Below are 25,985 nucleotides of genomic sequence, written 5' to 3'. Positions count from 1 at the left end.
ACTTTGGAAAGTCCAATCAATATATACTATACTATTCACACGCAGTCTACCCATAACTCAAACTCAACTAAATGTTATTGGTTGCACGTTTATAATATTTGAAAATGAATGTCATGTCACAATTTAACATCTTTCAAGTAAAAATAAATGTTGTTTGTCAACAAGGTTTTATAAGATGAAGTTATGTGGGATCCTCATGGGTGTGTTTACAAGTCTGCTAGATCTTCCTATTTGTTTGCAGTTTGTTTCTATCTAATCCATACCATTTATCTCCAAATTTGACATTTACTTATTTAGATGAAAATAAAGGATTTCCTAAATGAATCAATTTGACGTGAGACAAGATTAGACTCTCTTAATCTTGTTTTCAATATCTCTAAAATGTCTCTTGTTTTTAATCATCCAGGAGCAGGACAGCCTGTCAGATGCAGAAGACCGCTGCAACCAGCTGATTCAGTCCAAAATCTCTCTGGAGTCGAAGCTGAAGGAAGCGCAGGAACGTCTGGAGGATGAGGAGGAGATGACGGCCACGCTGACGTCCAAGAAACGTCAGCTGGAGGAGGAGGTGATATCCCTGAAGAAAGACGTGGACGACCTGGAGATGACTCTGGCTAAAGTGGAGAAAGAGAGACATGGACTGGAGAACAAAGTATGTACATTTACAACCATGTATCACTGCATGGTTCCTTTACTTAACTATTCATCTTTTATTTTCTTTGTTTCTTAGCTTGAGAGCCTTTGTCTGCTACAATTGATGATTTTCGTATTTTCTTTTTGCCCAGGTGAAGAACCTGTCCAATGAGATGTGTGTTCTGGATGAATCCATAGCGTCTCTGACCAGAGAGAAAGTGGCCCTGCAGGAAGCTCACCAGCAGGCTCTGACTGACCTTCAGGCCCAGGAGGACAAGGTCAACATGCTGGCCAAGGCCAAAGCTCGGCTGGAGCAACAAGTGGACAATGTAAGTAAAAAGTGACCTAAAGAAAATGATGAATAAAACTGTCTGTCCAGATTTGAACAACTGTGTTAATCTTTATCCGTCTTTCTACTTAAAGTTTTACATTTATACAACATTATAAATGAAAGGACACGTTTCATTTGGAGTACCTCAATGTAGCTGTTTGGAGCCATTATTGTTTTCTGCCAATGATCTCGAGAACCATCTAAAAGACCTCTAGAATTTTCTCAAAGATCTATTCGTAGAAGACCCATAGAGCCTCCTTAATGGCCTCCTAAAGAAACTCTTTAATGATGACCTCATTCCTGAAGGTCCTGAAGAACCCCCAGAACCAATACTACACACTCCTTGGTGACCAAAGTAACCAACTACAAGACATCTAAAACCTCTTTAAAGACTTTTTTTGACATAGTATACTATGACTTTTTTTTACAAACTATATTATGACTTTCGACATTTACTAAATTGTGACTTTTTTTTACAAACTATACTATGACTTTTCTTTTACATTTACTAAATTGTGACTTTTTTTTACAAACTATACTATGACTTTTCTTTTACATTTACTAAATGATGACTTTTTTTGAAAAAATAGTATACTGACTTTTTTCGACAGAATTTACTATGACTGTGAAATTACCACCTTAAGGATCTCTGAATCTTGCCTGATGGTCAGTGGAACCTGAGGACCATTGTAACTTTCTAAAGGAACTTGATTAGAACTCTTTCATGACCTACAGTATTGAATTTCCTAAAGGATAACTACGGTCCCCAACAGAAACAACTACAGACCTCTAGGATCTCCTAAATTACCAATTGGACCTCTTCAATTACCACAACAGGAACTCTACAACCACCCCAAAGGCCACTAGAGGCTTGAGTTTTCTAGGACCAAAAGGACAACCTAAAGACCACATTAAGCCCATTAGGTGACCATAAATACTGGTAAATAAGGTACTGGTGTCTGACAGCATCGCCCTCTCTTCCCTATAGGTAGAAAGTTCCTTGGAGCTTGAGAAGAAGGTGCGGATTGATCTGGAACGATCCAAACGGAAGCTGGAGGGGGATCTGAAGCTTTCTTTTGACTCAGTGAAGAACATGGAGAATCAGAAGGAAGAGATGGAGGAGAAAATGAAAAAGTAAGACAAATATATCTGGAGCTGGTAGATTTTAAGTTGTATTTAGCCAATGTTTTTATCTTTTTCTCTTAGACAAATGATCCATAAGGACCAAGCTCTACTAACACATTGTGACGTTACGTTTGAACAAAGGCTGACACTACAAATTATTTGGTATTTTTGTTTCTCTTTCCGTCTCTTTCCATTGCTCCCTAAAGAAAAGACTTTGAAACGGTTCAGATTCAATCCAAACTGGAGGATGAACAGAGTTTGGGTGCTGCTTATCAGAAGAAGATCAAAGAGCTGCAGGTTAGTGGTAATAATTCAGAATATACATGTTAGCTTCCTGATTTTCGTCTTCCTCACTCTGAGTTGTGATCAATTCCTCAGACTCGTATTGAGGAGCTGGAGGAGGCGCTGGATGCAGAGCGGGTGTGGCGCACCAAAGCTGAACGTCAGAGGAACGACATCTCCATAGAACTGGAGGAACTGGGAGAGAGACTGGAGGAGGCCGGAGGAGCCTCTGCTGCTCAGATCGCTCTCAACAGGTCAGCAGCATCAACTCATAGAAACTTACATAGGCTCATTTATGTCTTTTTTTTTAGGGGGACATAGCAAGTCAACAGTATATGCCACATTGAAGTGGCATGCATCATCTAAAAGATTAATTAGAGATGCAATTCAAAATGATGTCAAGATTATCTGGTCATGGTTGGTTTGGTGCCTATTACATTTTGAAGATTAAGAATGGATAAGGGCAATGAAAGTTGTTGCCGGAATGTGTGTTGATACCATTTGTTACACAGATTTGGTGCCAAATTGAACACATTTCCACCACTCACGAATTGATATAAATATCAAAAAGCACTCCAAAATAAGACACAACAATTATTGAAACTATTATATTTTGTCAACGATTGGATTGGGATTACTTCTGTTTTGGCAACTGCTCAGAAATCCCCTTTTCGTCTCGAGACTGTGCTTACCCTTAAGCTCACAACCAGTCACTTTAAAGAGCGAAGTCAGCTTAGATTTTCTAGTTTCATATGATATTAATATATTAAAATTAAATCCTGGAGGTTTTGACTGTCATAAAAATGTATTTCTGCATTCAAGTTCCCTCAGAATGAATTGTAATGACGATTGGAAGGTGCCTTCACTCAGACAGAGTCGTGGCTCCTGTGATTTTAAATTGTAACTACCTTGATGTCAAACAGGAAGAGGGAGGCCGACTTCCTGAAGATGCGGCGGGAGCTCGAGGAGGCGGGGCTTCACCACGAGGTGACGGCCGCCACTCTGAGGAAGAAGCACTCGGACTCGGTGATGGAGCTCAGTGAGCAGATCGACAATCTGCAGAGAACCAAACAGAAACTGGAGAAGGAGAAGATGGAGTACAGGCTGGAGGCCGATGACCTGGCTGCCAACGTGGAGCATCTGTCCAGGAACAAGGTGGATAACAATGTCCTATTACACAGATTTAAAGGAGTATTTCAACAACATTAAGGGGTATTACACCTGATTAACATCATCCTACTTGTCATGTTGAGTAAGGAGGCAATACAACAGTTTGTTTACAAGGAAAGGATGGTCATATTAAGTGTTTCTGGTTTTGAACTCTTATTAGGGAAAAGGATTCATTTTCAAACCAGATTAAAACATGCTTTAACAAAAAATCTTGTTGCACCAAACTTAAAAAGTTGTTGAAACTTAACTTTTAAATTGAAACCTCTCTTTAAATATCAGTCCTAGATCTAGATAACATTTAATTTTGTTGCACCACAACTTCAATTTTAAATCTGATTCACCAACAACTTTGAAATGAAGTGTGTGTGTGTGTGTCTGTTTGTAGACTGCTGCTGAGAAGATGTGCAAGGTTTATGAGGACCAGCTGAACGAAAGCAGGAGCCGAGCGGAGGAGCTGCAGAGACAACTGACCGACGTTTCTACTCAGAAAGCGAGAGCCGTTACAGAGAATGGTACCACGAAACACACATTTTCCGTTATCCAGCATTATATCCTACTAAGGTTCTCTTAATGTGCAAAGGACTATATTTTTGGGTCACGGACTGACACGATAGTTGTAGTACTACCTTTTGGCCACTATGTGACGTTGTTTCTCTTCCTATCTTTGTTGTTCTTTAGCCGAGTACAGCCGTCGTCTTGAGGAGCGGGAAGCTATGATTAGTCAGCTCCAGCGCTCCAAGGTGGGGGCGTGCCAAAACGCTGAAGACCTAAAGAGGCAGCTGGAGGAGCAGAGCAAAGTAACATTACATACTCATACATTCTCACACTTTTACGTTGATTCAAAGAAGTAAACTATCTTTGATGAAGGTTTTTGTTGGGAAAATACTGAATGTACTCTTCCAATATCAGAGTACCATGATAACAAAGTCCCTACGTAGCTGTGTATGTGACAGGATGTATGATTACCTAGAAGAGCATCAGGACTGTTGTAGGCATATGATAGCTATGTGATGAACATGATGATTCAGCCTCTATGGAGATAGCCATATGACAAGCATGCTCATTTCTGACGTGGAGCTAATCTGAAGTAAACATTGAATACTGTTTTATTCCTCCATCTTGTGACTGTGTAACTCCCTCTCTTGGATATCAGCATGTGAAGGACACTGTTCAGGAAATAGTTGATGCTCTGTATGTGATGACTACTTCCATGCAAGGATTATAAATACATAGTAGTTATGCAATGAATGAAACACTTGGGTCACAGGTTCCTCAACAGTGCATTACAAGACATCTATCAATATGTGTGTACCTCCACCATTAAACTGTCATATTCTGCACATTTCTTATTCTATCTACATACATAAGAGTATAATTCATATGTATAATATCAGTTAAAATAAGTGCTTCAACATAGTTAACATTGCAGGAAAGCAATATATTAGACGTTAAGTACTTTGTCAGGCTTAATATTTATCTGTAGATAGATACCCCCAAAGTTTTTTTTCTTATTTAAAAGAAGACCTTAATCTGTTATTTAATGTTTTAAATAAAGGTTAATTCGTTTTTCTGTTTTGCACCTCCTCCTATTAATATCTTTGTACATTCTGCACTAAACTGTTTTATTGTAGAGATCACTTATAGTATCTTCTTGATTTTTTATATTCTATATTTATACTTTCCCCCTGTGAAAGTATGTACTCTTAATATTTTTTTAATCAAATAAAACACAATAATTCAATAACGTGCTTTAACCACTAGGCGGTGCACACAAGGTACACACAGCCATAATAACTTTGTATTATTAGTGTAGGACACTTGTGTTTTCGTACAACATCTGAAGATGTGTAGTTTTATGCATGCTTTCACATAATTGTACAGCATATTGCTATACTATTTCAGACTCAGTATTTACATTCTTACATTCAAAGAAAATCAGTAATATCTTTAAAAACTACAGTCCTTTTATATCAGCTGTGCACCGTTATGGTGTAAATATAACCTATCTGTGAATTAGATCAAATGTAAAAGTCAGCCGAATTAGTGTTGATACTGCAAGGAGACGTATTGTGTGAAGAGAAATTGAAGATGTTGTTTAATTGTTGAATATATTTATGATCCACGTCAATTATTCAGTTTCGGCGGCATTTTCTCAGTTTTTCCAAAGGTCTTCTCATCAGGGCTCTATAAATAAAGAACTACGGCTGATCTGTAATATACCATGCAGCCGAACCGTGTATTACAATGCCGTTATGTGATGACTTTCAAAGAGAAAAGCAAGAGCGCTCGGAATTAAGTATTATTTTAAAAATGTTTTCCGGATTTCATATCATATAAACACCAAATCCCAGCATGCATTGCGGCTAAAACATCCAATAAGCGAGCTTAAAACCATAGCTGAGGATCTTGGGTAATCACTCGAAATGCCTACGTCTGTTTCCGGTTATTTTTATTTTGAAATTCAGTTCCTGACGGACGCCAAAAAAGACAGAGATTATGGAATTAAACCAATAAATAAAAGCAAGGATAATTGTGTATTATTGGTGAGTAAATAACAGTGTGTTATTTTGATAAGAATAACAAATAAGAAGGAAAAAAAGATTTAAAAAATACAGATTTCAGTATTCTGAGGCTCTGAGCCCCATTTATTTTCCTCATAGACGGCAACAAAAGTCCAAAATTATACGATTTCAAATAAAAGCAATAACTGTGGCTTGATATTGAGTAAGAACATGTTTTTATGAACCACACAGCTTCCGGTCTTCCTCGACCCGACCGGAGAAAAAGACGTGCTGCAGGCAGTAGAAATACATTGCTTTTAAAATCGTGCTGTGCAACACGAAAAAAAGGGGCAAATCGTGTTGGTGAACACGAATCAATAGATTAAAAATCGTGTTGGTGAACACAAAATGCCGTGAGACTGGGTTGGGATATCAGCATGTGAAGGACACTGTTCAGGAACTAGTTGATGCTCTGTATGTGATGACTACTTCCATGCAAGGATTATAAATACATGTATCCTAATTATTGAAGGTGACGAGTGATATTTTACCAACAGTTTTTTTATGGATAAGAGTATCTGGTATATTTGTTTGTGTTTCAGGCCCGTGTGTCGCTGGCCCATGCAGTGCAGGGGTCCCGTCACGACAGCAGTCTGCTGAGAGAGCAGCTGGAGGAGGAGCAGGAGGCGAAGGCTGAGCTGCAGAGGGAGCTGTCCAAAGCCAACGGGCAGGTGGTTCAGTGGAGAGCCAAGTACGAGACGGACGCCGTGATGAGGATAGAAGAACTAGAGGACGCCAAGTTAGTACTTCTGATACTACTTAAAGCACTTTGAATTGCCTTGTGTTGAAAAGTGCTACATAAATAAACTTGCCTTGCCTTGCCTTACTATTGCTACTGTAAGGCTATGACTATCGATGCTATTTGGTTTAGGTCGTTTTGAAATACCCTTAACAAAGCTGTGAATATTCATGTTCCCCAGAGGATCTATGCCCAAGCACAAACATCAGGGCGTTCTATCTGAAGGAATACTCCCAAAATGATCACTTACTCATCCCATAGTACCTTGAATTTGTGAGAATTGTCCATGGTAAATGAACAATTCCATGGTAAATGAGGAAGCATAAAATACTTGATTAATTGAAGTATGTGTCAAGCGCGTTTAACCACAGCGTTATTATATCAAAAATATTTGTATGCACTATAATTAATAATTGATGTTCACTGGGACACTTTTACGAGGTGTTTAAATAGTCAGGTTTCAGAAAAAAAGCATGAGTTTGGGAAGAATATTGAATGAATGACACCTTGATTATACTGCATGGAAGTTATGCAGATGTAAACCCTATTTAGTTCAGTACATCAGTCATTTCCTCCGTTATATTATAAGTGTCCTTCCGTACTTTACTAAGTTAATTTTGTAATTGTTTGTTGTTAGGAAGAAGTTGGTCGTCAAACTGCAGAACACGGAGGAAGCTGTGGAATCATCTCATGCCAAATGTTCCTCACTGGAGAAAAGCAAGTTGAGTCTGCAGACAGAGATCGAAGACCTGGTGGTTGAACTGGAACGAACCAACTCTGCTGCTCTGGCTCTGGACAAGAAGCAACGCAACTTCGACAAGGTCAACAAAAACCAACCATAACCCTCAAAATACTTATAAACAATGGAGGATGTTTAAAACAAGCCTCAACACTTTGTGAGAAGTTTGATGTTTTCTTTGCTTGATGCAGTTGTTGGGTGACTGGAAGCTGAAGTTTGATGAGAGTCAGACGGACCTGGAGGCGTCGCAGAAAGAGTCGCGCAGTCTGAGCACCGAGCTCTTCAAACTGAAGAACTGCTACGAAGAAGCTCTGGACCATCTGGAGACGGTCAAGAGAGAAAACAAGAACCTGCAAGGTACTCCCAGAATCTGAGCAGCAACATCAACAACTTTAGTTTTTTTGGTGGACTAGGTTCAGCTGGGTCAGGTTTTGAGTTATATTTTGATATGAATATAATCAGGTTTTATAACTAGCAAACTCAAGCAAAGAAAAAAACAATGAATACATCGCTGTTATATCTCTCACAGGCTCCGCCCTCTACTGGACTCTATGGGTACTACCTTACCCTGCGAGCATTCTCCCACTGAGACTTCTATAGACGTAGCCGGCCTTGGGTGGGCCTACCTGAATGCGCACGCATCACACCGTATAAAAGGAGGCCTCACCTCCTGACAATCATCCTTTTCTCTTCAGCAGCGGAGGTGATTCCACGAAAGACTGAGAGACGTTTAAAAAGAGTTATCATACCTCCAGGGAGTCGCCACTGCTATATTCGAGTGTTTGGGGGACCAGGATATGGCCGAGGCGGTGCCATTCACGTTCGCCATTCCTTCCGGGTCTGGCGTCCATGGAAGTCCACCGCCCAGGGCTGTACTCTCCCTGGATGATGATCATGGCGGCGGGTGTGTGGGCTACTCACTCATTGCTAGAGATGCCCCCGCCTCACCAGGTCAGAGCGATTATTGGGCCGCAAGGCCGAATAAGTAGCTTGGTCCACGGGCCTTGCCCCAGGCCCGGTTCCCCCGGGGACCGGTGCTCGGTGGCTTCACATGATATAGGGTCGACCCTACTTCATCACAGGCCGCCGCCGCTGCCCGCCGTGTGATGTCCCTGGGATATCACGCCGCGTGGCACTTTCCAAAGAGGATCGTGTTGATCTCCTGGGAGCCCCCGTGTTTACGGAGGGCTCTTTGGCTCGATCTCCTTGCTCACGGGATGAGGAGTAGTCGCAGCGTGGCTGCTTCTTGCCCATTCCCAGAGGAAGAAACACTGTCCTACACTCCCCGCCCCCGCTGTAAACCCCAGTATATGGAGCCAGCAGGGGGGCGTGTGCACGTGAGTGGAATAAACCGAGTGCTGTCAAAGCACTGTGCGGGTTCAAGAGACGCTATTGCCGGCGTGCTGTTGTCAGAAAACACACCTTGCCTGGTATAATAGCCCCGATTAATGCATTTCACCGTTGCAATGGGAAATACAGCATTAATACGTGGGCGCGCGGCCCTCGTGAGAGTGGCCACGGTGCGTTCAGGGACCCCCGCAGGAGAACGGTGGTTTACGTTTGTAAACTCTAGTTCTGGAGTGAGGTATGTGTGTGGGAAAAATGCATTCAGTAAAGACTATTGCATTTATCCCAGAGTAAGAGTAATTTCTCTCCACAATTCCACTTTCCCCCATAATGTCCGTTTCAAAGAGACGGCATTGTGACGGCGCGCGCGGCCCCCCTCCCCCGAGGGCGGGCCACGGTGCGTTCAAAGACCTCAGTAGAGAGGTGAGACGAAGGGAGAGGTGCCGACACGGAGATCCCGTGCCCGCGGCGCCCTCCACCTCTGCGGCCCACCCCGTGGAACCGGCGTGCCGGCACTCACTGGGACGGGCTTTCCGTCTTTACGGATCTGGCTGGCGGGGGGAGAAAATCTCTCCGCCCGGGACGAGGGGGCGAATCCCGCCTCCTCCCTGTATAATGCACAGATCACTACGTTTTCTAAATAGAAATGAGGTTGATCTGTATCCAAGTCTAAGTGTCTTTTGTTTCCACAAGGGCCACACTTACACAGAATGTTAACCGTACAAATTCCCCATTCGCTGCCCCATGCTGCAGCTCCTGTAAAGGAGGTGGCTAGTGGGCATGCGCAGATGAGAGGGATGAACCGCAGGGAGTGATATCTAAGGGAGAGCACTATGCGGGTACAGGGACATTATGGCCGGCGTATTGCTGTCAGAGAACACACTACGCCTAGAGCAAAGACTCCAATGCAGTTTTCCGTAGTGGTAAAGGCTGCATTATGGCGGAGCCCGCACTCACACAAGAGCGCGTGGCGGTGCGTTCAGGGACCTTAGTAAAACACACTACGCCTATAAAGACTCCAATGAATGCTGTTTACCGTAGTGGTGAGAACAGCATTAGGGTGGAGCGCGCGCTCACACAAGAGCGCGCGGCGGTGCGTTCAGGGTCCTCAGTAAATAATCGGCCCTTTCTGTGTCAACCCTCCATGGGCAAATCTTCCCTTCGCGGGGAGTTTTTGCGGCGGAACGGGTCACCAGAGAGTATCACAGCTTCATAGCTGCTGCCCCACACCTGAGGGCTTGTCCATTAACACAATGTTCTGGGGAATGGAAACTCAGCTGTGTGCTTACAAGGTGGAGGGACAGGACGCTGAAACGGGGCCATTCACTCCAGTTTTGCAGCGTCCCACTGTACCACATGTCTATACACTGTACCAATGTATCACATGGACCACTGTCTTGTGGGTGTCCCACACCCACCTTCTTTATGGGCATGCAAGAGGTAAATCTTTCCTCCCAGGAGGAGATGTGTTTCCTCTCAGCAGAGATTCAGGCTCTGGTGCAGAAACAGGCTGTGTCTGTTGTGCACCCTCAGCACAGAGAAAATGATCTTTATTCCATGTACTTCCTGGTTCTCAGGAAGACAGGGGAATTTAGACCTATTCTAGATCTCAGCGGCCTGAATCGCCACATTTCCTGCAGGAAATTCCGCAGGTTAACTATGAAATAGTTACTGGGGCTTGTGCAGCCAGGCGATTGGTTCACCACCATCGACCTGAAAGACGCGTACTTTCATGTAGAAATTGCTCCAGAGCACAGAAAGTATCTGCGTTTTGCCTTCCAGGGAATAGCCTACGAGTACAACAGGCTGCCGTTCGGCTATTCCCTATCCCCACGCACATTCAGCAAATGTGTGGCCACAGCGCTTCAACCGCTGTGCGCACACGGCATGAGAGTTTTATTTTACATAGACGACCTCATAGTCATGGCTGGGTCACGGGAACAGGCAATGTTTTGCACAGCACAATTGATCCCACACCTGACCAAATTTGGCTTTGCAATCAATTGGAAAAAGAGCACCCCCATACCTCACCAACGGGCGCTGTATTTGGGTGTGGTGCTCGATGCATGCGCGTCGCGCGCCACCCTGTCAGAGAGCAGACGTGCGTCCCTTCTTCAGGGGGTGCGCAGGCTGCGACAGGGGGCAACAGTGACAGCTTTTACTGTCATGCAGACATTGGGTCTCATGGCGGCTGCTCACATGGTGGTCCCGTTAGGGTTACTACATATGCGCCGCCTGCAGAGGTGTTTCTCCAGCCTGCGCTTGGATCCCAAGAGGCACAGGCGGCGGCTGGTGACCACCCCCCCCCCCCCTCAGTGGAGGGCAACCTCCGGTTTTGGGGGTCTCCGGATCACCTCCGGAGGGGGTCTCCACTGGGACGGGTGACCTCCTACATCACAGTGTTCACGGATGCATCCAGAACAGGATGGGGAGGGACCTTTCTGAAGAGCGCTATAGGTGGGCGCTGGGCTCTAACAGAGTCTCGACACAGCAACCTCCTAGAGCTACGGGCGGTAGTGTTAGTCCTCCAGCATTTCAGGCCCCTAATTCAAGGGAGGCATGTAATGGTCAGGAGCGACAACAGCACCACAGTGGCTTACATCAACAGGCAGGGCGGAGTTCGATCTGCCGCCTTGTTGACCACAGCAGAGGAACTGTGGTTATGGGCTTCAGAGGTGGTGTTATCTCTGAGAGCCCTCCATATCCCGGGACTGGAGAACAGAGGGGCCGACCTCATGTCGAGGAGCGGCCCCCTGCCAGGCGAGTGGGTGCTTCACCCGAGGGTGGTGAAGCAAATCTGGGCCCAGTTCGGGAGAGCGGAAGTGGATCTGTTCGCCAGCCGGCGAAACAGCCACTGTGCCCTGTGGTTCTCCGTGGCTCGGAGCGACGACCCACCCTTGGGGGTGGACGCGTTTGCACACGAGCCATGGCCAAGGAAGCTGCTATACGCCTTTCCACCGCTGCGTCTCATTCTCCCCCTCCTGAGGAGAGTGAGGCGAGAACGTCTGTCAGTCATCCTAGTGGCTCCGGATCGCGTTGGGGCGCCGTGGTACTCAGAGATGACACAGATGAAGGTGGGCCAGCCCTGGGCGGTTCCCCAGTTCTGGGGGCGATGTCTCAAGAGGCAGGTGCAATCGGGGCGTTACCCACTCTCGGCCGTCCTCTCCAGGTTTGGCTCCTGAGAGGGACAGGCTGAGACAGGGTGGATTGTCTGATAGTGTTATTGAGGCTATCCAGGCAGCTAGAGCTGGATCCACCACAGCCTGTTACAGGCCAAGGTGGCTAGGATTCCAGCGATGGTGTGAGGAGCGGAGAATAGAGCCCCTATCTTGTGAGTTAGGCTCTATTTTATCCTTCTTACAGTTACAGCTTGCGCATTCAACAGTGAAAGTGTATGCAGCAACCATCTCGTCCTGCCATGAGGGATTTGGCGGCAGGTCAGCCTTTAGTCAACCACTGATGTCGCGGTTTTTACAGGGGGTCAGGAGGCTGCGCCCAGTAGTGCACGCCTCCACCCCACAGTGGGACCTGCCCCTAGTGCTCGAGGCTCTGGCCTCGGGGCCGTTTGAGCCTCTGGAGCTCTCCTCTCTGAAAGCATTGTCGTGGAAAACAGCTTTGCTTCTTGCCTTAACGTCAGCCAAAAGAGTGTCCGAGTTAACTGCTCTGTCGGTGCACCCGAGCTGTTTACAGATCGGGGTGACCAGAGCGGCGCGACACTCAGACCGAACCCCTCCTTTGTGCCCAAGAGCCTAAGGAGTGCGTTCAGGTCAAGGGCTATTCAGTTAGGGGGTTTTAGTCTTCCCCCCCATGGTGGGACCAGGGAAGCTAAACTGCACCTCCTCTGCCCGGTGCGTGCGCTAGCATGTTATGTGGAGCGCACGGCTGCCCTTAGACGCACCGAACAGCTATTCGTGTGCTTCGGGGGCGGGGTGATCGGGAAAGCTCTGTCCAAGAAACGCCTGGCAGGCTGGCTCTGCGAGTGCATTGCACATGCCTACGGACAGGCAGGGAGAGCCTGCCCCACGGGGGTTCGTGCACATTCCACACGGGCTGTGGCTGCGTCAACAGCCTTATTCAACGGTGTGAGTGTGGAGGATATATGCACAGCGGCGTCTTGGTCGACGCCAGGCCCCTTCATAAGGTTTTATCTCTTGGACATGTCGGGCTCTTTCTCCTCGTCTGTGCTTGCGGGGGCAACACAGGACTGGTAGGGGGGAGGGGGGTTGTGGGTCAGTTGGCATCTGACCCCCTCCCCGGACGTAATGCGCCTTCGCTGTTCTCGGCCCTTCTGAGGGTCCCGGGAGGGGCGGGGGGGGGCGCACTGGGCCCTTACAGGGCTGGAGGACTACTCTCCTCCTGTCGAGAGGCAGGAGGAGAGTAGTCCTCCACACTTTAGTCCACACACTCTGCACGGGGTCAGTGTTTGAGTGTGGGACGTGGGCTCTGGCGCTCTCCCTGTTATCCTCAGGGATTCAGGGAGGCAGGCGTGTAGTAAGCCCATTCAGGGCCGAGGGGGCTCTCCCCATCCGTCTATGGGCGGGGGGGGGGGGTCCCCCGGCACTGTTTTTTGAGCACACTTTCTGCGAGGTAAGCGCAGCAGGGTGTGCTCTGTCAGCCACAGCCCAGATTTCTCCTCGGTTACAACCGGGTTAAAGGAGAATGTGGGGCAGCAGCTGCTGACCATAAAAGCCGGTCAGGGGCAGTAGGGTGGAATATTGTTGTTGGACGACAGTGCGCGTATACATCGCGGCTCCACCCACTGTACCCATAGAGTCCAGTAGAGGGCGGAGCCTGTGAGAGATATAACGTCGGGTTACGTATGGTAACCCTTGTTATATTAGCACAGGCGGAGCCCTCTACCCAGGGCACTGTCTGTCCTATTCCGCTCGCTGAAGAGAGGTGTAGGATGATAGTCAGGAGGTGAGGCCTCCTTTTATACGGTGTGATGCGCGCGCATTCAGGTAGGCCCGCCCAAGGCCGGCTACGTCTATAGAAGTCTCAGTGGGAGAATGCTCGCAGGGTAAGGTAGTACCCATAGAGTCCAGTAGAGGGCTCCGCCTGTGCTAATATAACAAGGGTTACCATACGTAACCCGACGTTTCTCCACCCTAACTTAGGCTACAAACATGCCTGGTCAATTATGCTGATTGCTATGGTAGTTATCGAGCGTTATATCCAAGTATTTTAGGAAACTTGTTACTTTTTACAGTGGATGTGTGTGGTTCACACAATAAAACAACTATGACTAACCTAACAACTAAAGCAGTCCACTGCCAACTAGAAAGGTATTTTGCTGACATTGATGGCTGTGGTTCCCTACGGCTTACAGGACTGAGGGGATGTGAAACTACAGGAACTTCTTATTCATCTCTCTCAAAACAAATCCAGAACAATTAACTATAAACTTTCTTTACCTTAAGCCTTGGGAAATGGTCAGAATGTTTCACAAAGGACATCAGACCAAAGAGTCTGTGGTCTTTTCTGTCTACCAAAAGACTTTGTGATCAAAGTGGGCGCCTCTGAAGGGCTTGTGTAACATATTTGATACCAATCGTCAAAAGATGACTATACAAGACTGTTATTGACTTAAATGAATATTGTCTTTGATTGACTGAACAAGTGTGTTTGAACTCTAGAGGAGATATACGACCTGACGGAGCAGATCAGTCAGGGAGGGAAGGCCATCTTTGAGCTGGAGAGGATGAAGAAGATCCTGGATATGGAGAAGAGTGATATGAAAACTGCTCTGGAGGAAGCAGAGGTAACTGACTGAACTGCTTTACATACTTCCATAAATAAACTAAAGTGTTGACTAAAGTTGCATTCACACCTAATAGTCCGCATCTTTGGTGCGCGCCAGACGAGAGTTTGTTACATTGTTTCCTTATTCAGAACGTTTGGTTTGCGTTCACATGGCCAAAACTCAAACGGACTATAAACTTTAAACACAAGTCATGTGCACGGAAATGCAGTTCAACAATTGGTCAGACAGAAGGGGGTAAAAACGCAAATCCCGGCAATTTCTACCGAGCCTCCGCCATGGAGCATCGGCAGGTTATTTTCATGCTACTGTTAATCTGGAGAGCTGAGAGCATATCAACAGATCTAGCAGACGGCGCATAGGATTATATAATCAGACGACGTGCGTTAAAAAACATTATAACACATAATGAGAGACGTCCTTCAGTAAGGAGGGGCGTTTCACCGACGACAGGTGGCTCTGACTTTTATGTATAGTTGACGGAGCATTTTTACTTTTACACAACATTGTTCAACACTTCATTCTGCTTCACTCTTTCGCTAAAGATTTTGAAGACATCCGCGTTCTTGTGACTCGTAAATACTACATTTCCAGTGTTTTGGTGCGGACTGCATTCAACCAGCGATGAACCGCTCCAGAGTTCACTAGCAAGCGGTCTGAGACCACCTCTTTTAAGCGGACCAGAGTCCGGTTGTTTAGTTCACATCAGAGGTCTCGGACTGCGTTCACACCGACCCAAAGGAACCGCACCAAGCGGTGAAATGCACCAGGGTTCGATTTAAAAGGACTATACAAGGCTGGTGTGAATGCGACCTAAATTACGGTATCTAAAAACTCTCTTCTCACCAGGGAACTCTGGAGCACGAGGAGAGTAAGACACTGAGATTCCAGATGGAGCTGCAGCAGATCAGAAGCGACATTGAGCGCAAGATTGCAGAGAAAGATGAAGAGATCGACAACCTCAGGTACTAAATGTATAAAATGAAATACTTAGATGAAGCTCTAACTAACCATGGATAAAAACTGTGAACATTATAAACACTTTTTATGTACGATGCCTGCATTCGATGAGTAATACCAGTGCTGTCCACCAGGCGGGGTCACCAGCGCGCTCTGGAGACCCTGCAGGCCAGCTACGAGGCGGAGGTTCGCAACCGCAGCGAGGCGGTGCGTCTGAGGAAGAAGATGGAGTCTGACATGAACGAGATGGAAGTTCAGCTGGGACACGCTAACAGACAGGCGGCCGAGAGCCAGAGGATCATCAAACACCTGCAGACACAGGTAGGATCATCTCATCCAAATTAAAATAAGGTATAAAAGATGATAAACTCCCTATTGTCAAGCTGGCAATGATAGATGCTTTATTGAAGGTTCCCAGAGCTATTAAGCAGCATGTAGGTTGGGTTTACTATAAATCCAAAGGAATCTCCTGAATCATGGCTCTTGTTTCTCATGATGCTAAAATGTTTGCTATAATGCCAGCAAGACCAAATTCCTCCAGTGATGATACATTTAGGACTTGTTCTACTAGTTTAACCTTTCTATACTTTCAAAATGGTTGCAGACACAGGTAGGCTCATCTCATCCAAAACAAAATAAGGTATGAAAGACAATAAAACTCATAATTGTCAAGCTGGAAAGTTGGATTGATCGAGAAAACTGAAGGAATAGCTTGAATCTCAATCGACTTGAATACATCTTCAGAAACAGGGCAAACAAGACTCCCAATATTCGCACCTCCTACGATTGTTGAAACAGATCTCATTGAGTTGTGTCCTCTCATAGGTTAAAGAGCACCAGGTGGATCTGGAGGATAGGATCCAGTTGACCAATCAGCTGAAAGAACAGATCGTCCTGCTGGACCGTCGCTGTTCTCTGTTGACGTCTGAGGAGCAGGAGCTGCGTGAGATCCTGGAGCAAACCGACCGCGGCCGCAAAATGGCCGAACGCGAGCTGGTGGAGCTCTCAGAGAGGGTCAATCTGCTCTCTACACAGGTACACACACACACACACACACAGGGATGCCCCATTGAGGAAATGTTCCCACCTCACTGACATTTACTTTGACACCAAATCATCCACAATCGTCTTTTCAGACAGCTACTCTTGTCATGTGATGAATTAAATTGGACCTTTTGTAGTACATTTATCATTAAGTCTAATTTCAGTATAACTTCCTTCTCTGGTTTGATTTTCCCGCAGTTTGAATGTATCAGTCCTAATGTAAACTAGGGCTGTCACTCCCCGGCTTTATCACACCTTTAATACAAAAGACTGGCAACCTTCTGTTCTCTTGCAGAACAGACAGGAGGGTGCCACTGGACCGTTGTCAGGCAAATTATCATACGGATGTTACCTGTCTTATGTCCTTTTTGTTTCCTGCTCCTCTGTATAAATGACATTGCTTTTCTGTGTAACGTGAGGCGTGTGGTGCAGTGTTCGGATCAAGGGTTCACAGGTTCAAACCCCACTGCAGTCAGCATGTTGTTGTGTCCCTGAGACACTTCACCCCAAATTGCTAAATTGTAAGTCGCTTTGGATAAAAGCGTCTAAGAAGTGACGTGTAATGTAATGTAATGTAACGTGGTCAGATTTCTTTAGCACACATGGTGCAGGTTATCTGTCCTTCCATCTGGAAATAAGATAGATTCTGTTAAATGCTATCATTTTTTATTAAATAACACAACTTTGGTTTAAGCTTGTATATTTGATATTTTCTTACCAGAAGGTGATTAAGTATAGAGTTTCCAACACAGCACCCACTTGCGGAATGATAAATTAATAACCTGACTGACTTCCTGGCTGTTTTTCTATATTCCAGAACACAGGTCTGATGAACCATAAGAAGAAGCTGGAGTCCGATCTGAATCTGCTGGCAGAGGAAGTGGACGAGGCCATGCAGGAGAGCCGCAGCGCCGAGGAGAAAGCCAAGAAGGCCATCACTGATGTCAGTCCTGACCTCTGACCCCTAACCTCTGACAAAACCTCAACTTACAATGCCTACCATACCATACTTCTACTTTTACTGTTAAAGTGTACTGTAGCAACACTTACAAAGTACACACTGTTGCACACTGGAAGCTTTATACTCAGTTGGGGCATAGTATTGTGTCCATCATTGCACCTTAAGCTTTTACACACTGCACACTTGCTCATATAAAAGCAAAATGTGACCAGATGATGCTGAAGGACATCCTGGTACTTTTGGTTCCCTGCTTTTGTCAGTAAATATCTTTCTGCCATATGAATTAGTTGGGTATGGGAGTTGGACTGCACAGTAACCCTGGGTTATTGTGTTGTGGTGTTTCCAATCTTTTCTGTGGTCCCCTTTTCTTCTTTTCTGTTCTCCTTGATATATGAAAGTATTTAAGGATAGGTATCTTAATAATGTGTATATGTGTTTCACCAGGCGGCGCTGATGGCAGAAGAGCTGAAGAAGGAGCAGGACAGCAGCAATATGATTGAGAGAATTAAGAGGAACATGGTGTCCACTGTGAAAGGTACGATAAAAAGCACATGATGGTGGTCATTTAAAGAGTTTACCTAATGTTCCTGAGGCAGTATTATTTGTTGGCTGCAGGTTGATTCTAACAGTGTCTCTCTTACAGAGCTGCAGGTCAAACTGGACGAGACGGAGCAGATGGCGCTGAAGGGAGGAAAGAAACAGCTTCATAAACTGGAGACAAGAGTGAGTGGTTATTCCCAAAATATAATGTTGACAAGAACCCTGGGACGGAAATTGGACATGCCATATCTTACCAGAAAGCAGTGTTTGAGCCAGGACTGTATTTATTTTTAGTAATGTATTGATATTGAGGATTTAAACCCTGTTTTTTTTACTGTCTAACGTTTCATTTTGTCGATGGGCTTACTTCTACTACAGCTAATGACATGAAAGTTGAGAAGTGCTTGCTTGGATTTATGATTTAATGTCAATGTTGTTGAGGTATATAGCTTCAGTAGAAAGTTGCCAATAGAAATAAAATTGGCTTAAAAAAGACAAAGCAGTACAAATAACACCTGAGGTTATTAAAAGGTGTATCTGTGTGTGCAGGTGAGGGATCTGCAGACGGAGCTGCTGATGGAGCAGAAGAAGAGCGAGGAGTATCAGAAAGGAATGCGTCGCTTCGAGAAGAAAGTCAAAGAGCTGACGTACCAGGTCTGAAAACATCACAGGTTATCAGTACGCAGATGTTCTGCTGGTTCTATGTTCTGCGGTGTAACTTTTTTCTCTTTGCAGTCCGAGGAGGACAGGAAGACTCTGCTGAGGATGCAGGAGCTCATCGATAAGCTTCAGACCAAAGTCAAGAGCTATAAGAGACAAGCAGACAACGCTGTGAGTCTTTAAAAGTCTTATATTTCTGTAGTAAAAGTGAGTTTATACAGGTCAGAAAAACAGTTTGATTATTACAGGGCTATAATTGCCTTGTAAAAAAAAATAACAATGTGTCAGAGAATATTTTAAGGAGATCTCTTTGTGTCTTGAGGTTCTCAGCTTTTCTGAGAAACTGTTCAATTACAAACATATGCTTTTCGTTAAGTCGCATATGCTCCTGCCTGTAATGTGAGGAGGACACAGGTCAAGAGGTCCTCTGCCTTCCTGTGGGTGAGAAGTTTTTGGCATCATGTGAGTTTGTAATACAAACGGGTCTTTGTTCCAATGTCTGGTAGTGATTAAGGTAGGAAAGGCGGGCTTTTTATGTCCCTCCTTTAAGGATATATAGAACTATGTTTCTACTTTATGTCTTCAGAGTGTTGCTTGGTGGCTCACATGAAAGTGTGATATACTTTGTGATCTCTCCGGCCGTATTCTACTCTCAATAAATATCAGTGTTTGACTAAAGCCGCTCCAGCTTCCATCCTTTCCTGAGCCTTGGCTCTGCATTGCTGCACAGAAGTTTTCATCACACAATGCATTAAATGCCAACGTGGAAGGGGTCGCTTGAACTTCAGCGAATGCCAGCTGAATTTTCAGCAATGCACATTTAGTTATTTATCGGCCCGAAATGTACTGCTTGCGTTAACTCCCAAAGCTTTCAAAGGGTGATTTACAAAAAAAAATCTGCGCAAAAACCATGTGTTTTAACATTTTCACAGCAAACAAGATAGACACATTTACAGACTAGCTGGTGCAAATAGTGGAGCCTTTAACAACTTAAAAGACTGGTGGAGACCAAAAACAGAGCTAAAAATGGAGGGAATACTGCACTTACATCAATCAGGTGGACACAAACAAAATACTCTTATAAAGTTACTCTGCTGAAATGAATACCACAAGCAACTAACACATGTATCGTTTCAATTTAAAAGGTGATATTTCAATGTTGTGTTTTGACTGTGCTGCCCTCCAGTGGCCAAAAAAGGTTATTACAAGTTTCAAGTGTAATCACGCCGCTGTTCTTCTGTTTGTCCACCAGGAGGAGCAGGTGGGCTCCAGCACGATGCGTTTCAGGAAGGTCCAAAACGAGCTGGACGACGCCGAGGAGAGAGCCGACATCGCAGAGACGACCGTCAACAAACTGCGGATCCGAACCCGAGAACAGAGCACCAAAGTGGCCATGGTGAGTGACACAACCCTAAACGGTAATTGGTGTTTTGTTTCTCTGGAGTTTAAATTCAGTGTTTCTAATCTGCTGTCTGTGTTTCTGCAGATCATAGAATGAAGCTCTTCAAACTCCATCAGTGTGTTTCCGGTGTGTGTGTGTGACGTTTGCTTGCTGTGTTTGAATCTGTCTGAGCTGGGGATGTCACTGGATCTACTATAATGAAATCACGTCAATATGTTGTATGTATTTCTCCACAGTAAAGCATTGTTAAAATAGGCAGTGAGTAAAGGGAAGGTATAATTTGTAAGCTACGTTTTAATGATTACATGAAGTTCTTCCCAGGTTAGGTAGACCTATTATGCATTTAAAATAATATTTATAAATAAAAATCTACATTTTAAACTGGCTCCAAATCAGCATGTACTGTACATCCGGAAGACACAAATGAGATGCCCATTCACACACACCAATATACACACAATGTACCAGTGGCCCATCTATTAACTGCAAGGGGAAAAAGGTAGCAAAATATTGAAAGAAATATAGAAAACAATGACAAAGTTAATATGGATTTAAAGACTGAAGTAAAGGCAGGGATAAACAGGGAAAAGGAAAGAAAAAGCTGGTTTGAGAAATGGTTGATATGTTCACAGAAGGAACTATATTTCATGTTAATACTATATATAACCATTACACCAGATAATGTCTCACCTGAACACATTACTTTGTTCGAGTTCCCTTATTCATGCTTCTTTTATTCTACATTATGAGTGATTTTTTTGTGGTAGCTGATATGTGCATGTTTTTAGGGGTGAGAAAGTTGGAGACAAAATATTGTTTAGATAATTGGAATGTAGAATCAGTCAGTGACAGTGTATTGTTTATTTATGGTACAACAAGTACATTATATCAATCCATTAAGTTATATATCTAAAATGTACATTTAATTCAATGGACTGTAATGTCATAGTGCTGAACACACAGATAATGATCCCCTACAACTCTACGCAGTGTTTAGCTTGTTGTGGTTTGACATCAAATAACTGTGATTGAGTCCTTTTGGCTCTCACTAATCTTACAGATACACCTATAATCAGTTTTTTCCAAAAACAACAAACACACATCTTCAATAGGATAATCACATCGCTATGTGTCTGATGGCTGTTTGCTAACATGTTAGCCACAAGTACTTTAAAAGCTAATGACACTACAGATCTGTCAGGTTTTCTGCCCCCTAGTGGCCAACAATCAATTTAAGAGTAATTATGAACCAGGTGCCAGTATTCAGACTGTATGTACTAATATTTTTTGTGTGGGTTTCACTGTAGTCTGTATATTTCTGAATGAGATCTTCAGTGTAGTATACAATAAAATAAATACCTGTTGGTGTTGGACATGGTTTGCTGACTTCTTGAACTTCCTCTTCGACACCACCAAACTCCTCAACCTGTGATAAAGAAATCATAAAGGTCTCCGACAAAATGAACATTACATAATGACCCTCCGCTCAAACTGTATAGCAGAAATACATCCACACATGTTAACACACAGAAAAATACAAGCTTTAACTTGACCTTTCACAACAAGAGCTGCAGTGCAGATGTTATAACCTAGATGATTTTCTGTTATACTTATAGTTGTGAAGCTAAACATGCATATAATATCATAAGGAAACATCATTGGGTCATTATAATAAGGTTCATGCCCTTAACAAGCATTAACCCCATGACCACAATTATAAAATAAATGTCTGTAAAATGACAACTCAGATTTTAAACATATTTGACTCTTTCTGTTATGAACTTAGGGTCGAGAATAGCGTTTTCAAATCTGTGACTTCACTTGTCTTTTATTTTTGAATGGGTAACAATAAAGCTATCTTAAAAAAATCTTTGCTTACAGAAGATCTGTAAAGGGGTCCCACAAATGTTCAGGATTATAGGTTGTGGCCATAAATATCCACAGTTAATTATACAGCAATCTTTTTCTTTGAAATAAAAAAAAGGTTGGTTCGAAATCTAGAGCTAAATGAGTAACAAGAGAGTTCATTAGCATATTTTTTTTTAATTTACTAATCATAATTAACTGGTTCCAGTAAGTACAATTACCTTATGAAAGAAAACACCAATTTAAACATTCACTTTTGGTATTCAATTGAATTAAGTACTGGGGGAGTGCTTAAGTGCGGGTCCCCGGGCACTCACGGCGTGCAAGGTTATGGAAGTGCACATGTTAGGGACACATGCTGGAGGTCTTTAGTCCGTCCTTTGGGGGGTCTTGGAGCGGCCAAATCAACACATTCTCACTCCCAACTCGGCCTATGTTGACATTATGTCAGGGTCCCTGTCGTCACTTTCCAACGCAAGGGGGGGCCCTTTAGCGTCGAATTTCGGGAGTTTTGAAAATACAGCTTCCTGTGTTCGAATGAGCTGCTCCTACTGTCGGTCCTGACGGACTCCAAAAGTCAGACATTATACAATCAAACAAATAAACACAAGGTTAATTGTGTCTTTCGGGGATGTCCATAGACTTCTATAGAGCTCCCTGGACATATGTAGTAAACGAGTTGAGATCGCGGAGAAATGCTCTCCGCAGATCCATTCTCAAAGCGTTTATCAACCTTTTTCTTACTCAATATCAAGCCACACTTATTGTTTTTAATTGTATAATGAAGGACTTTTGTTGCCGACAGTCGGAGCAGCTCATAGTAGTTGTTTTAGAGAATTTTACACCCGGAAGTAAGTATTCTCTCCGCTTTGCTTGACAAATCCCGTGATTAGTGTGGGTGAAGCAGGCAGGACCCAAATGCAGATTGAACAGAAAAAAGACCTTTATTTCAAGGTTTTAGGTGACGAAACAGAACACTACCCTGTGAACACAGTCACAGACAAACGAGGAACCAACAATTACAGACAGAAAAAACAGAACTTAAATACACACAGGACTAATCAAGGAAACAAGAGACAGGTGAGGAGGGAGGAGAAAACACAGGGGCACCAAGTGAACACAATCAAGAAAACAGGTAGGATTGGCAGGACCCCCGGCAGAAGAGTAGTCGGCGGGACCCCCAATGGGACAGGACATAGAGTTGGCAGGACCCCCGGCAGAAGAGTAGTCGGCGGGACCCCCAACGGGACAGGTGTCAGCAGGATCCCCCACGGAAGAGGACAAGGAGTTGGCAGGACCCCCGGCAGAAGAGTAGTCAGCGGGACCCCCAACGGGACAGGACATGGAGTTGGCAGGACCCCCAGCGGAACCTCCAACGGACCAGGACATTGGGTAGGGACTCGAGAGGGGACTCGAGAGGTGACTTGAGAGGAAACTCGAGAGGGAACACGAGAGGAGACTTGAGAGGTGACTCGAGAGGGGACTCGAGAGGGGACTTGAGAGGAAACTGGAGAGGGGACTCGAGAAGGGACTTGAGATGGGACTAGAGTAGGGACTAGAGTTGGGACATGAGTTGGGACTTGAGTTGGGACTAGAGAAGGGACTGGAGTTGGGACTAGAGTAGGGACTAGAGTAGGGACTGGAGAGGGGACTAGTGAAGGGACAAGAGAAGGGACTAGTGAAGGGACTAAAGAAGGGACTTGGGAAGGGGAACAGCACGCCTGGGGCTAGCAGGCCGGGAATCACACACCGAGAGGAAGTCCAAAATCCAGCTAGGTAAGAACTTAACTAAGCATGGTTTCTCAATAGCCATCTGGTGCGCCTCTGCCAGAGCAGCCTCTCGCTGCTGAACACCGGACGGTCCCCTCCACCTATCAGAGCAGCCAGCCAAAGAAAAGGAAAAACTTCCAACAAAAAAAAAATTCCAGCTCAAATGGATCTGCTGGGCCCATCCTTGGTTGGTTCCTTCTTTTAGGGTGAGTGAAGCAGGCAGGACCCAAATGCAGATTGAACAGAAAAAATACCTTTATTTCAAGGTTTTAGGTGACGAAACAGAACACTACCCAGTACCCTGTGAACACAGTCACAGACAAAGGAGGAACCAACAATGACAGACAGCAAAAACAGAACTTAAATACACACAGGACTAATCAAGGAAACAAGAGACAGATGAGGAGGGAGGAGAAAACACAGGGGCACCAGGTGAACACAATCAAGAAAACAGGTAGGAGGGAACACACACAGACGGGAAACCAAAGACAGATCTAGACAAGACAAAACACAACACAGACAGATCGTGACAATTAGTCCTCAATGGATGTTTGAGTGGCAGTGCGCCGAGGGTTACGCCGAGCGTCAAACAGCACTTTGAAATGGGATGGAACCACTACAGACTATCCAAAACTGGATTTGAACGGGTCCACCCCCTCCCCCACCCCGTCCCCAGAACTACACATGCTGGCTATTGTGTTTCGCAACATGTTCTATGGCACGTCTCTACTGGGAATTGTAGTTTTAAAAGACGTTTTCGTATTTCCCACAATAAGAAGTTGCCAGTATTAAACTGTATTTGCCAGTATTAAACACCCCTGGAGGTTTTGGGGATAGGAAACACTCAAATTTAAAACATATAATTAATAAATGGGTGAAAATTGCTTGTGTCCATAATGGGCAGCATTAATATACCCACATGACAGCTAAGGTCAGAAGAGCTTTATTTAACAGCTGGTCTTATGTCTGTGACCCCTCCTGTTGTTAATTGACAAGCCTTGAAACATGCACTTGTCAAGGTTCAGAGTCACATTTTGAGAATGGATCTGCGGAGAGCATTTCTCCACAATCCCAACTTGTCTATTAACAACGTTCAGGGAGCTCTATGCAAGTCAATTGGACTCCCTGATAGTTGAATATTTACGGTAAAGGGCCCCCCACTGCGTTTGATAGTGACGCCAAGGGATCCTGACATAACGTCAACATAGGCCGAGTTGGGAGTGAGAATGTGTTGGCCAAATATAGGTATTTCCCGTTCTCTTTCCTGGATGATGGATATAACCTAAGTGCACATGTTAGGGAGACATACTGGAGGTCTTTAGTCCGTCCTTTGATGCACTATTCCTGCCTTGTCAAGTGCTTTATTGTAGCCAGGTTCATGTCCAATTGATGTACTTTAATTTGTATGTACATGTATGTGTATTGTACAATACACATACATGTACATACAAATTAAAGTGCTTAATGTCCAACTAATGCACTTTATTTAGTATTGTATATGTCTCTGTAGTGTACACTACTGTACACTACAGAGACATATACAATACACTTATTCCGACATGTGAAACACTGTTCCTCCCTTGTAAAGTGCTTTATTGTAGCCTGCCTGCTTCATGTCCAATTGATGCACTTTATTTAGTATTGTATGTGTGTCTGTATTGTACACTACTGTACAAAACAGAGACATTTGCAAAACTATCTTTTAAATTGACAAACATCATATGTGTAATTCATGGCACAATTCAAACGGGATCAAAAGATAATTTCTCTCTCGCCATTAACTTCAATACATATGTTTTCCGAAATAAGGTCCCATGGTGGTCCACCGGAAAGGGAGGGACTTCGGCTCTCTATAGCGGGGCTCACTATGTGAACTCGCCTCGCAGGTGCACACGCCAGGACGGAGTACATCTGACTCGAGACAAAACTTGCTCAAATCCGAGTCGAAGTCGGAGCGTCAATGTACAAGTCGAGTCCGAGTCATCGTGCGCGAGAATTCACAAGTCCGAGTTCGAGTCTGCATCAATCAGAGTCAAGTCACGAGTCACAGAAATCGGCACTCGAGTCGAGTCCGAGTCCAGGACTCGAGTACTCCAT

At 44.5% G+C, this 25,985-nt stretch overlaps 1 protein-coding gene and 1 long non-coding RNA gene across 4 annotated transcripts in view; one reads left to right on the top strand and one right to left on the bottom strand.

The window, feature by feature from the left end:
- Positions 1-21,625, top strand: part of LOC117553672 (myosin-7-like) — a 39,497-nt gene extending 17,872 nt beyond the window's left edge. Inside the window, exons 24-45 of the mRNA XM_034227686.1 lie at positions 407-649; positions 783-959; positions 1,950-2,095; positions 2,293-2,383; positions 2,465-2,622; positions 3,292-3,523; positions 3,924-4,050; positions 4,217-4,335; positions 6,642-6,838; positions 7,476-7,659; positions 7,769-7,934; positions 14,561-14,685; positions 15,535-15,650; positions 15,780-15,966; positions 16,471-16,680; positions 17,507-17,632; positions 18,095-18,185; positions 18,294-18,373; positions 18,740-18,844; positions 18,926-19,021; positions 20,103-20,246; positions 20,337-21,625. Of these exons, the coding sequence (XP_034083577.1) occupies positions 407-649; positions 783-959; positions 1,950-2,095; positions 2,293-2,383; positions 2,465-2,622; positions 3,292-3,523; positions 3,924-4,050; positions 4,217-4,335; positions 6,642-6,838; positions 7,476-7,659; positions 7,769-7,934; positions 14,561-14,685; positions 15,535-15,650; positions 15,780-15,966; positions 16,471-16,680; positions 17,507-17,632; positions 18,095-18,185; positions 18,294-18,373; positions 18,740-18,844; positions 18,926-19,021; positions 20,103-20,246; positions 20,337-20,348 (3,132 nt within the window). The 3' untranslated portion in view covers positions 20,349-21,625. The remainder of the gene's footprint in view (positions 1-406; positions 650-782; positions 960-1,949; positions 2,096-2,292; positions 2,384-2,464; positions 2,623-3,291; positions 3,524-3,923; positions 4,051-4,216; positions 4,336-6,641; positions 6,839-7,475; positions 7,660-7,768; positions 7,935-14,560; positions 14,686-15,534; positions 15,651-15,779; positions 15,967-16,470; positions 16,681-17,506; positions 17,633-18,094; positions 18,186-18,293; positions 18,374-18,739; positions 18,845-18,925; positions 19,022-20,102; positions 20,247-20,336) is intronic.
- On the bottom strand, positions 75-21,680 carry LOC117553675. 3 transcript variants are annotated; one of them, XR_004570184.1, is made up of 4 exons: positions 21,612-21,676; positions 4,165-4,317; positions 3,277-3,424; positions 75-611 (listed from the first exon to the last, which is right to left on the bottom strand). It is a non-coding gene; the product is annotated as an uncharacterized LOC117553675 (long non-coding RNA). The 3 variants fall into 3 exon arrangements; XR_004570182.1 differs by having other exon boundaries at positions 3,277-4,317; positions 21,612-21,680; XR_004570183.1 differs by lacking the exon at positions 21,612-21,676 and adding an exon at positions 7,814-8,111 and having other exon boundaries at positions 3,277-4,317.
- Positions 21,681-25,985: the final 4,305 nt, after the last annotated feature.

The sequence above is a fragment of the Gymnodraco acuticeps genome, unplaced genomic scaffold (genome assembly GCF_902827175.1).
Source record: "Gymnodraco acuticeps unplaced genomic scaffold, fGymAcu1.1, whole genome shotgun sequence".
NCBI lineage: Eukaryota > Metazoa > Chordata > Actinopteri > Perciformes > Bathydraconidae > Gymnodraco > Gymnodraco acuticeps.
The sequence above is the reverse complement of the archived record's forward strand: the minus strand, read 5'-3'. Positions and strand labels throughout refer to the sequence as shown.